This window comes from Coturnix japonica, chromosome 1 (assembly GCF_054131305.1).
Source record: "Coturnix japonica strain WE chromosome 1, WE-NBRP24, whole genome shotgun sequence".
NCBI lineage: Eukaryota > Metazoa > Chordata > Aves > Galliformes > Phasianidae > Coturnix > Coturnix japonica.
The window spans coordinates 31,689,885-31,702,779 of record NC_140663.1 but is presented as its reverse complement, the minus strand read 5'-3'; the positions used below and the strand labels follow the sequence as shown (position 1 = coordinate 31,702,779).

Sequence of the window (12,895 nt, the reverse complement as noted above, 5' to 3'; positions counted from 1 at the left end):
CATAGTGTGTGACACTAATTTTTCTTACCAATCTTTGGAAAGTGATGAAATCCTGTGTGACAGATGACAAAACACTGAGCAAGATTACAAAAACCAGGATTTGTTTTGTGACTGGCTCTCAAAAACCACAAAGCTTCCAGAATTTTTAACTGCTGAGACCCATTTTAAGTGTATTTATATAGTGGGTCCTACAGCGCATGAGGAATTTTTCCTACCTGTTGCTTGTGGCAGGATTTTCTTAACGTGTCACTAGAGGGCAACACAGCTACTCATATCGTTGCACTACTTCCACCTACTTCCAAGTAACTGCTGAGATTCACAGGTGAGAATTTCACTTCAAAAATTGTATTTTCTTCCTACAAAACTCATGCTCAGGTGCTTGTCTCAATACTTGCTTGTCAAATACATTTCACTGGCTGATCCTGGACGTTTCCAAGAGGAGAGTAGTTAATACTCTTTACAGCAATAAAGCTTCATTTACCTTGCTTCATCATAGTGATCATTTTCCATTGCAGTGCTGGGAGTGATACTGCTGTCAGTTTCAGCCTTGACACACGTGGTGCCTGATTTTGACAACAGGAGATTCATCACTGACAGTTTTACACAGTATTTGGTCTTTAGCTCTGATTCTTAACAACGACCTTATAAATTGGTATATCATTTCCAAGCTCAGATTAAACAGCCCTTCTCAAGAGCAACAGGTATCTTCAAGCTTTGTACTTTCTGTTACAGATCAGGTTGAAAACAAATAAACAAACAAAAATGGACTCTGTTATACATCAGTCATATAACACCCCAAAGAATGACTTGTCTTTTCTTGCACGCTCCTGGCGTGGAAACCATCTATCATTTTGAAGTGTTTTTGAAATTCCTAAAACCTGCAGCGCTCTCATTTAACCATGACTGTGTTAAATACAGTAAAGAGCAGTGTGATTTCAAAAGGAGATAGTGCTGTGCAATTATCAAAGGTGTTTTTAGTCATTTCTCTGAGATTAATTTTTACAGCCCCCTGTCATTGCACAATGCTGCCAACACCCTACTCAGAGTCATAGTTCTCTGATTCCACGTGATTACAGCGGGATAGTTTCCAAGTGTGTATATGTGGGATTACCAGTGAAATGTACTTTCTTTCCTGCTTACTCAAATGGTGTCACCAGATCATCCTTCAAGGTGCCTATATATGTATATACACACACATTCAAGTCTCACATGTTGAAACGTGAGACCCACGTACTTGTCTTCTGCCTCCTGCTTCTCTGAACACATTCAGTGTAACCCAACAGCTTCTCTCCCATGCCACGTAGCCTTAAACACTGTATCCCTTGTCATACAGCACAAGGTAGTTCTTCCCATGAATTAAGGCTATTTAAGATGCGTGAACACAGATCTCTTACCACTATTTTTGGGTGTACATGCTTTTGGTACATTGAGATATAGATGCTTGCACCAAAATACACTTTGATGTTTTGCTTAAAGCTTCTGGGTTAAAAAATAATAAGAACAAACTTTTTATTTATCAGAGCCTTCTATCCAGAATACAGGATCTGCTGTTTTGGATTGGATCATACAGACTTGCTTTTCTAAAATCAGAAGGTGGCAGAGAGCATCCTGCTGTGAGCTGTGAAGAAAACTGCCCTTAGCCTTGCTCACCAAAGTTCTTCAGTACATTTGAATGCTTGTATTCCAGCACTCAGCTATAGCTACAGTGTATTTTAGAAGAAATCTTGATGAAGTCTCATCTTTCGATGCAGGAACTTCATTTTTTTTCTTTCAGTCCTTCTTGAATCCTAAAGAAGACAATAAAAGGTGATGAAAACATGTCTGCGGTGAATCCCAACAACAGCATATCCCCAAAGCAATGTGGTTAGCACAAAAAACCAACAAGAGAAGCACTTCATTTTGTAGATATAATCCAAGTAATTCTAAGCCTATTAAAAACTAATTTTAAACAAAAGCTGCCGAGCAGGGATTTTGTCAGATTTGGAAGCCTGTATTCTCTTAGGACTCACTCCACACGCATCAGGCGCGTTTCAACCCCTCCTAAACCTCATGGGGACCAAAGTGAGGGGCAAAACTGCGGGTCACGGAAGGGGAGGAAGAGGAGGAGGCAGATTCACTCTGAAGAACACGATGAGGCCACACCACCCCCGAGCTGACAGGAGCCGCCCGCCGCTCAGGTGAGAGCCGCCGGCGGGGCGGGTGAGGGAGCTCCCCCCTCCCCTTCCCCGGTCCTCCCTCAGCCCCTGGGCGGGCCGGGGGGACCTGAGTGGATGGAGCCGGCGTCAGTCAGGGGCAGGGCGAGGCCGGGCGGCGGGGATGGCGGCCCCCACCCGGCGGTACGGCTGCAGTTGTGAGGAGCGGTGGCAGCATGAGGACGGGCGCTGGGGTAGGAAGGGTGGGAGTCAGAACCGGACAGTGATGAGTCCTCAGCGGGGTCACGGGTATTTGATTCGTCTGCTTCTTTCCAGGAGGCGGTGGGCGTCCTGTGCCTGGTCTCTCTGGTGGCCGCGCTGGACTACAAGTACCACCACAGCGAGGAGCTGGAGGCGTACCTGAAGGAGGTGCACGCCGCCCACCCGGCCATCACCCACCTGCACAGCATCGGCCGCTCGGTGGAAGGTGGGTGCTGCGGGGAAGAGCCGGCTGGGTTTGCTTTGTTGGGGATGGAGCCGTGGGGTCCTGCTCTAACCGCTGGCCGGGTGCTCTCTGCTTCGGTCTCTCCTGAGTTCCCTCCGCCTCTTGCTTGAGCCTGAGCAGCCAGCTCTGATGTCACTCCGGCGCTGCAACTTAGGTGGAAGTCCTTCCAACACCCATCTCTGTTCCGAGTAGAAAGTAACGAGTGGCGATTTCAGAATCAGGGCTGTCGTTCAGGAGCTTGAAGCATATGTATCCCATGGGCTAAGTACTCGTCCCAGGTGGGGCTGTGAGGAGGTGTGTGCCTTCTCACCTGTGATTTATGTTCAGAACACCCTCTCTCTTGGCCTTATCGATAACCTGAGTAAAAAGGGACTGAAAGGAAAAAGGGTATCAAATACCATATGGAACAGAGATTCTAAGTGAAGATTTAGGATTTCAGTCTTGACCCAGGCAGGAGAAATCTCACTCAGTAACCACCTTTCTGATCTTACATATTGTAACTTATTCTTTTTTCCCCTCTGTGTTTGGTGCTTCATTGAAATGCTTTACTTGGCGATTAAAGTTTTCTGTGTTCTTTAAATACTAACCTTTCTAATATCTCTATTAACATATTTAATAAACACTTGCTCTAACTTTGAGGAAAAAGGGGGGAAAAAAAGGCTAAGGAGATCAATTCAAAAAGACAAACGTGAGGTGTAAAACCAGATCATTCCTTGGAACCGTCTCGTCCTCTAATCCCACTTCTTATTTCTAGATTTAAAGTATTTGAAGTTTGTTTTGTTTCAAACCTATATTCTTCTAGGTAGGTAACAGTGAGGAACGCTAGCAGTTTATTTCTGCACATCCTTCCTTGTGTTATTGTAACTTCTGGTTGAAAAGAGTCTGGTCTGTTTCAGCAGGGTAGCAAACAGCTGTCAGGTAGCTATGGACATGTGATTTTTGTCTCTGTGCACGTCTGCACTCATTTCTAAGGCAGTCTTTTTATGGGAAGGCTCAAACAAGACAGAGAATCTTAAAGTTAGTTACATTGTGGTGTCCTTGCTTTTGTCAAAGGCAGAATTGTATCGGATTATGTTTATTCACACAAGAAGTCTGTACAGTTCCTCATGTACAAACTAATTATCCACATCTTTGTATCCCTACCTTGAGGGGACTTAGGTAACTTCTTATTATTTTTTTAAAGATATAACTTGATTCTGACTTTTCTGGCACAATCTCTGTTGGCTTATCTTTCTGCTGGGACAAAAAAATCCTCATTCAACCTGAGACTGAAATTTTGGCTCCTTCATATCTAGACATCTGAAAGCAGATAACACGAAGTGTTTAACTTGTCTGACTTTAATTAGCATGAAAACAAACTGGAAATGCATCACCTCTTGATGTGAATGAGTGGTGCCCTGAGACTTGGTTCAGGCTTCAGTATGTTGCCTTCTGCTTTGCCAAACTTGTGGGAGGGAGGAGAATCATGTGGGCTCTCTCTTGCTCTGTCAGCATATCTTCATGATTCCCAAAGAGATTACCAGTTACTCTGTGCACTTCTTGCACACCTGCTGTATTCCTCTGAATGCAATAGGTGGACAGTAGAAACGTTCTCAGCGTCAGGTAAAGCAGAGTGACAATGGAGAAAAGATGAAGGGGAAAAAATAGAAGTACTGAACTTTTTTAAGCAATAAAAAGATTCTCATATCTGTTAAGAAATTTTCATTTAGAACCCTGTGAAATATGGTAGAGGGTGGAACTGAATTATGGTCTTTCACTTTGCTTGCTCATACTAAGAGAAAGTTTTGTGACAGATTAATCTAGTATTATATACTGTCATTTAGATTTGAATTATGATGAATGTGCAGTGAAAACTTGGGTTTTTTAATTATTATTTTTTGTTATTATTATTTATTATTATTATTTTATCTTTGGCTTGAGTGAACCTGGAGCTCTGCAAGGGTTTAGGATCTATCCTTGAAGCCCAGATAGGTAGGCCTCCACTGCCCTACATATCACCACTTCCAGATATGACTGCATGTAGTTCTTCTACAGGAATAGCTGGGTGTTCTTTATGCCACAAGTCACACACACTCCAGGAAGATCATAGGGTAATTTAGGCCTTGAGGCCAACTACCTTAAGTTAGCCCTTGTGGGCTTAGAGTTATGATACTCAGGGTATTCTCCATTATCACCATCTGCTAGGACAGAGATTCTGTAGGATCTCTGAGTACCTGATCCAGTACTTATTTACCTTTGATGTAAAAATGACTCTTCTACCATCTAATTAGAATTTGCTTTGTTGTGTCTTTTTGCCATGCACCTGTAAGAAGGGTCTGGGTCCATCTTCTCTATAATCATGGAATGGCTTTGGTTGGAAGGGATGTTAAAAATCATCTAATTCCGTGCTATGGGCAGGGCTTGCAACACAGAAGGCCACCAGCTTGGACTCAGATCACCTTCTTGTCTTGCACGTGCCTTAAAAATAGCTTCCAGGACGATCTTCCCAGGCACTGTGAGGGCTCACCAGCCTGTGATTCCCAGGACATTCCTTTCTCCATTTTAAAAACAATGTGATGTTTTCCTTGCCCAACAGCCATGACTTTTCAAATAGTGGATTGGCAATAAATCAGTGTTTCCTCAGAACCCCGGGATGCATATCATCCAGTCCCATTGACTTATATGCATTCAGTCTCGTGAGGGGTCTTTTACTTGTACTTCTCTTACTCTAGGATAGATTTTGCTCCCCCAGCCTCCACCTAGAGGTTCAGAGACATTAATATATCTTCCTTTAGTTAGTGGAAAGTTGTAGCTGTAACATCATTCAGGTCACCCAAGCCAACCTTCATCAGCTTCTCCTCAGGCATTCTTCAGTGTTCTAATAATCTCAATGGCTCTCTACTGAACTTTCTTTGGTCTAACAGTGTTCCTCTTGCACTGAGGAGCCTATAGCTAGATATGGTACTATAGACATAATTTTCCCCCGTCAGCACTAGTGAGTTTATAATTTCCCTCATGCTGCTGGCTAATGTTCTTGTTGATGTAGCCAAGCAGAGGAGTTACCTTTTCTGCTGCAAGAGCACTCTGCTGGTTCATGTTTGTCTTTTTGTCCCTGTGCACACCCCTCCAGCTCCCTGCAACTCATAGCTTGCAGACCTGAAACCTAGGTAGTCAATTTGCAGCCTGTGCAAACATGAAATAATTGGATTGATAATCCCAATATGAGGTGGTTCCGTTCCAGGAGGAGGACTTTGTATTTGCATTTGTCAAATGTCATGATCCTTTGGTTGAGAAATTCCTTCAGCTTGTCAAGGCCCCTTTGAATGGCAACTCTGGCCCTGCTGACAATGTTACACAGTGTCAGCCTCAGTACTGGCCCCTGAGGAATGCTGTTAGTGACTTGCTGTTGCTTGAACCACAGATTGCTTGGTCTTACAATTCAGCCTCTTTCTGACCTTGCTGATCTAACCCATATGTCCCCATGTTTGCAAAGGTACTTGGAGGGGTAGTTCTGATGCCCTCACTAAGATCAAGGTTAAGGAAATTCAGTATTAATGTCTCTCTCACTGAGCCAGTCACTTCTTCATGACATTAAGCAGTCAAGTGTGATTTATCCAGATAAATATGAGGGCAGATTTAGAGAATGTGTTCATTTGACATGCTTGTACATAAATGGCAAAGTACACAACAAAACCAGTACCAAGAACGTTATTGGAAAACAATGTAGAAGATGTTCAGTCTGATTGTGGTAATTTACATCAACATGTGGAACTTCACAGCTCCTCTGTTAGTTTACTGGGAAGAACATATTCTAGATTAGCAATGGCCTGTTCAGTCTTCATGTCTGTACACTGAAAGAGATGGTATTTACTTATCTCATTTCTCCTTGGAAGTTATTACCATGGAGTATGAGAAGAGGGATACGTAAATGCAGTCAAAAACCTTAAGCAGGAGTATCAAAGGTAATAAATGAAACCTCAATACCTGGAATGTGTATCTGGCTCATGCAGGTGGAGCATGGGTACTGTATTCTGGTCTGTCTCCATGTATGACTAATAGCGGCCTTCTCTTTCACAAACTGAAAGAAAAAAAATACTCCCTAAACCTAATATTGATGGAACGGGTTAGTCAATGGCAGATGACAGTTCCCATAAACGCTATGAAGAATCCATTCATTATGCAATTAAATTCAAGGAAGTGTGGTTCCTCCCTTCTTGGAGACCCATCCGGACAGCAGTGACAGGCACGTATCTGCCAAAAAGAACTTTGCTTTCCTCGTGAAGTTACTTCAGGTCAAACTGTGGAAACGTGTGGTGGCTCAGGACACCCTTGTTCTTTGTTTCTGATGTGTTGTTTGAATAAGCTTGTAGAAGACCTTTGGCAGGAGCTGTGTTTTTTAATCTGCACAGTATTCAACCTCAGTGCAGTATGTATGCTCTATAATAATAGGGAAGACTGCGCAGCTGTGTCAGCCTAGAGAATGGGATGCAGTGTGGTCATAATTAACCTTGCCTGCCTAATGCCAGCCAAGTGGAAAACAAAGACCGACTCTGTAGCTAATGAATCTTACAGTGTCTTACTAAAGAAAGATGATATTTCAATGCACGTATTATCCATAGCTTTTCATTGTTGGAAGTAACATGCATTTATTTTATTTTTTAGAAGAGTGGGTGGAGGGGAAGGATAGGATAGCAGACTTAAGGTTGATAATTAAGTAGTCCTGGTGATGATCTTATTTGGAGAGGATAAGCAACATCAAAACAGCTGAGTGGCTTTTGTAGTAGATTCATGCTCGTTAAAATCTTCTTTTTAGATACACTCTGGATTTGGATAAAGTTGATAGCAAGGCATTTTCAGCTTGTTTTAGAGCTATATTTTCTGGAGGATAGTCTGCATTTCTTAGATTTCTAGTCCAATTGGAATAGTTGTAAGCGTCTTCCTTAGGCCACTGAGCAAAGGAGGCTGTATGTGGTTCACCTACCTCTACTTCTACTCAACGAAGAGTTGACTTAGAAGGCTAACTCTTCCTTGGCCAATTCTATCATCAGAGAAACAAAAAGGACAATAAACTGACCAGGTTTTATTCTGGTTTCACTAGAAGCTTTCAGAATAGGACAGCTTTGTTGCAAGTAGATAAAAATTGATATGTGCTTTTATTTCTTTTTTTTTAATGGCAGAACTATGTGTTTTAATCATCCTGTTTACTATTCAGTTGCTGTTTGTTGCTTTTGAATTGGCATGTTCCATCCATTGATCTTGAACGCTTTTCCAACTCTTAACAGTAAACAGAAAAGAATATCTCATTTATTGGCATTCTGCTACCCCTGCTCTATAAACAGAGGCTGACACATGCAGGCTATTCTTGCTTGGGTGTGTTTGTACATGTGCGTATGTATGTACTACAGCGAAGACGTACTTGGCAGGGCTGCCAGAAGACCAGGTTTCTCGCTGGCTCAGAGGAGGTGCCTGCTGGAACTTACTACATCACCTTCCTGCCCATGTTCATGGGCTTCCCTCCTCAGAAAATAGAAGAGAGTGCCAAGTGCCCAGGTCTGCATCTCATAAACAGCTGTCTGTGAGCTAAAGGCCACACTAGTGATGAGGACTCTGTAGTGCAGTAGGAAGTGTGTGCCTACCTTGTAATACAGTTGGAGAACCTAAACAGCTGTTCCAGATGTCAGTGGGACTTAGGCCTGAGATGGATGAGGAGTTGATGGTGATCTGCTAACGGTGCTGATATTGTGTGATTAATGCCTGTGGGTGTTTAGGGGAGACTATTTAACAGAGGAGCCCAGAATTCTGGATTATTGCATTCCAGTGAAAATAATAATAAAAGATTGACTACTGTATTTGCCTTCTCTATATATTGATAGAATTAAAAATGTAATAATGACAACTGTTAATTTTCAAGATAAAAAAAAGAAAATGCCTAGAGGAATATCCACAGAGAATATGATATCTTTAAAGAGAATATTGTGGGTATTTTTGTGCATGTACATAGTGAGAGAGGTGTTAATGTATACGATATATAATGTATACTGCTTCTTACTTTTGAGTGACACCTGCAAATGTCCTTCCTTCTGTCTCCAGTCCTTCATTATGTCTCCTCTTTTACCCCTGCTAGTCTCCCACCCCACAGATTTCCTCAGTCCTGTGAATCACAGGCTCATCATCCAAGCATGGTGTGTGTAGATAACATAAGCATTGAGATTTTCAGTGTTTGTTTTTAGAAACAAGAATGAATGGGATGTGTCCCACTCTAATGGCCCCGTTTAAAACACACTAAAGTCATCTGGCTCACGTCTAGGGTTTAATTTAAAAACAAGCATTCTAAAACTCATTGTGATTGTTACTTTTACCCATTTTTGCTTCATTTTTCCCTCTCTCCCCACTGTTCTCTGACTGCTTCTTCTAGCAACTTAGTTACCAGAGTAGATTTAACTACACATACTTTACATGTCTGACTACAGGAGCAAAGCCACAGTACTTCCACCTTCTACAGTACTTTGACTACTATAATGCAACATCAGTCGTTTGTATGCAATTAATCTTCTGATAGCCAAACGTTACACTTTTTTGTCTGATAAAATGACTTCATTCTGTCAGCGATGCCCTGACAGACTGCCTATACTTCCTACACAATTTTGAAAGAGTACTTAGTTTGGGCCAGTGTTGCACATTTGGCTTGAGAGACAATTAAGACATTGAAGAAGTCAATCTTAGAGGTGTAGAAACTGACCTTAAGCATGTTCCTGTTCTCTTGCAATGAGGACAAATAACTTGCTTAAATCTCTTTCCTTACCTTTACTACGAATTGGTCAGTCCTCTCTGCCTTCTATGTGGTCTCCTACACCTAAAAAGTGATGATGGAAGTGTGTGTGCACGCACATGCAACTCAAACAAAATTCTTATAGAAAATATTGTTAGAAATGTTTTGGTTTTTTTCCTGTGAAATTTACTAGATCAGAAATTCTTCCTAGAAGAGGAAAATAAAATAAAATAAAAATAGAAAAAAAAAAAAAGGAAAATAAATAAAAAGGGGAAGAAGGAGAGAAAAAGACTTTCAAACAACTGCTTGAAGGAAACCTGTCTTAGCAACGTAGTCCAAACACTTTTTGTATAAAAATCTTTTCTTGTACTGGAATATTTGTGTTGTAACTTTGGAAAGGAAATGTAATCTACTTAGAAATAGTACACAGTTCCTGTGAGCAGTGTTTATCTATAACCTGAGCTGTGGGAAAAATCACAGCTTTCCTGCCTCCTCTCTGCTTCTGGACAACTAGAAAGCAGGGAGCAGAGTGTATTTGTCAAGCTTTTCTTCCTTTATTTACAGTAGTAAAGTACAGCCATCCTGTTTTTCCCTCAGTAAGGCTTTACAGGTTTCCACATTTGCTTAGACATAGACAGAAATGGCGGCTGGATGTGATTATTACCAGTAGCAATGCTGTCAGCCTTCTGTGACTTGAAATTACCAAGTGCAGCTGGTGGGTACAGTTTGATTCATGTCTGGTTACATATCCCTTAACAGGTTTTGGGAAAGTAAGTAGGTAGAAATGTAAAATCAAACATACACTCCCTAACCTTCAGTCAGTACAAATGTAAATGCACTTACTAGGCAAGATGCAACTTCTAACCCTGAAGCATTTCTTCCTTAGATTGTTCTTCTACATTTGGTCATGGGCAGAAGAGATCTAGATTCTTTTTTATAAAGCTGGATTTTCCCTTGTGAATGAAAGTTGAATGTGTGCAGTTGCTATTTCTGCTTTTTTTCCCCAACTTCTTATGAATTAAGTAGTTAATTGAAATGAGAGACAAATGCGTAGGTGTAGCTCTCTTTCCCCTCTCAGTGAAGAGGCTGCCTTGCCTGTAAATGATTCTACTTTGGACACAGGAACTTTTATCATCTATGCGGTAATTCAGACATGAGAGAGATTAAATTATGCTTTAAGAAGAAAGTTTTGCAGCTTGATGTCTGGGGCTTACTTGCAAATTCTTATTGTTTTGGGGAAGTTTGGTCTGTGGCAGCTGAAGTTGATTGTCTGAATGATTGTAGCTGTTGCGTTACATGCTGAGTTGACAGTGGATTTAGGACAGATGAGTTATGTTTCTTTTTTGTTCCTAGCAGCTATGTTTTGCATCCATGAGTCTGCATTTACCTGAGACATTTGAGCAAGGAGAGCTTGTACAGATCTGAAGAAATAAAATTTGTCCTGAGGCTAAAATAATGGAAACTCTGTTTTCAATAAGAGTCCTACTGTGTCATTTCAAAAGCCCAATCTGGTTCAGTGTTCTTTTCTCTATGAACAGCTAGAGGAAACTCTTAAGAATAGGTTAAGCACAGAATACTTCCCCAGGATGTGCTCCTGGCCACGTGCAAATTGAGTGATTCTGAGAAAGCACATTTCCTAATCGTGATGACTTGAGGTAAGTTACAGTACAAATCTCGCTTTGATGCACAGTTGCATTTGGCTGATCTTAAAATCCAAGAGGAAACAAAAACCACCATAACACACACCTTTGACAAGAAAAAGAACTAAGTTGCTTCATCTGCTGTTGGTAGTCACGCTGCCTGGATTTTATGTTCCCATATGTTAATTAAAATGGATTGCCTTTCCTAAAAGGCAGTCACTAGGATTTCTAGAAAGATTCTTTTTTTATGAGAAAATCTTGAAGCAACTGGTCAAACTAAGGTAACTTATTGACTAAACTGGGAACAAAGGTGATGATGATAACAACTGTATTGTTTAAAATAAATTAATTGAATTTTTTCCTGTCCAAACGGTTTGATTTAAAAAAAAAAAAAAAAAAAAAAAGCACCAAATACAATGTCTAGAGTATGCCAAGGATGCTGAAGGAGATATGCTGAGCAAGTCTCTTGGCAAAGTACCTCAACACACCAAGGCCTCCAAGTATACTAGTGACTTGAGAGCCATCTAGGAGCAACAGCCTGTGGAGTCCTTCTAGCTTTCTTCTCCCTCTCTTGGCTTCGAGTGGCAGGAATAGTTTTGGCCTCCTCTGCCTTTGGTGTTTAAAAACAAACAAACAGAAAACCTAGGCCAAATAAAACTGTTTAATCTGGATAAATTACACTGAAACCATCCCCCTTCTTGTGCCTGGCTTGCATTATAAGCAATCACTTTGCTTGTGATAATCCAGTGGTATTACTGTGAATTTATAGTATTTCTTTATATTACGGATACAGTTGCTTTTCTGAAAACTACTAGAGTAGTACTAGTACTAGAGTAGTTCTATTTGACACCTCTCTCAGAAAATAATATAAATTGCACGTCTGTAAATGTGGTTTAAAGATCCTGTGCTAATAGAAGCAGGAGTTGGTGAAGAGGAAGAACAGTCTGTTTGGTTTCTGGGAGTGAATATGAAAGCAAGGAGTGTAAATAACAGAGAATGCCTATTTAGTGTAGTTCTATGTGTCCATGGAGTTTTCCCCTCAGTGACCAACACTGAATGGGATTAGTGTATGTGAGTTTAAAAACAGTATTCCCTTCTGGGTTGTTTTTGTTTGGATCTTTCTAAAATGTATTTCTATTTCTTGCGTTCATATACAAGGTGCTGTTGTAGAATCTGCCCCGTGTTGGCAATTTTCCATGTTTTTAAATACCAAGAGTATTGTCAGAATGATTATACGAACTAGAAATGGTACTGCATGATGAGTCACGTATATGTGGGAAACGGAGGATTGTTATCATAAGATACAGGTCCCATGAAATTGCTTAAGCAGCTATAGGTGTCACAGTCAACCAAAGATGTGTTAATCTTTAGGCAGATAAGCAAGAACTATGTGCTGTTCTGACCCCCTTCTGTTCTCAAATGCTTTGATTACAAATGAACAGTATCTGAGGTTATTCCTACAATCTTGCTTATCACTTGCTGACTCTAAACTGAATTGGCTTATTCAGTCTCTGGAAACAGGTGCTTATTGAATATAGAGACGTTATAATTTTTGTTATATATAACCTTCAGACATATGCATTCTTTTCAGAGATAGCCATAAGCCTCTAAGAAAGGATACAATGGAAGAGACCAGAAGCAAGAAGTCAAACAGCATCATCAGCACAGTAACTGTCAATGTTCTCTGGTTGAACCTTTCTAATCCCTTGTGTCTTGAGAAATACTGCCAACTGACAGAAATGAGACAGTCTGTATCACTTGAAGGTTGACAAGTAGAAATAGTACAGGGTATTCCTAACACCTTGAAACAGCATGGGTAGTAAGTACATCAATTAAGCATTTGCTTCCCTATGGATGATTTTCACTCTTG

General features: G+C 40.9%; 1 protein-coding gene across 2 annotated transcripts in view; it reads left to right on the top strand.

Annotated features, from left to right (window-relative positions):
- The first annotated feature begins 2,344 nt into the window (after positions 1-2,344).
- Positions 2,345-12,895, top strand: part of CPM (carboxypeptidase M) — a 28,849-nt gene continuing 18,298 nt past the window's right edge. For both annotated transcript variants that reach the window (XM_085514850.1, XM_015856241.3), the window contains exons 1-2: positions 2,345-2,386; positions 2,469-2,619. Coding sequence is in view for 1 of the 2 variants with exons in the window: in XM_015856241.3 (XP_015711727.2) it covers positions 2,369-2,386; positions 2,469-2,619 (169 nt within the window). In the remaining variant the exon portion in view is untranslated. The remainder of the gene's footprint in view (positions 2,387-2,468; positions 2,620-12,895) is intronic.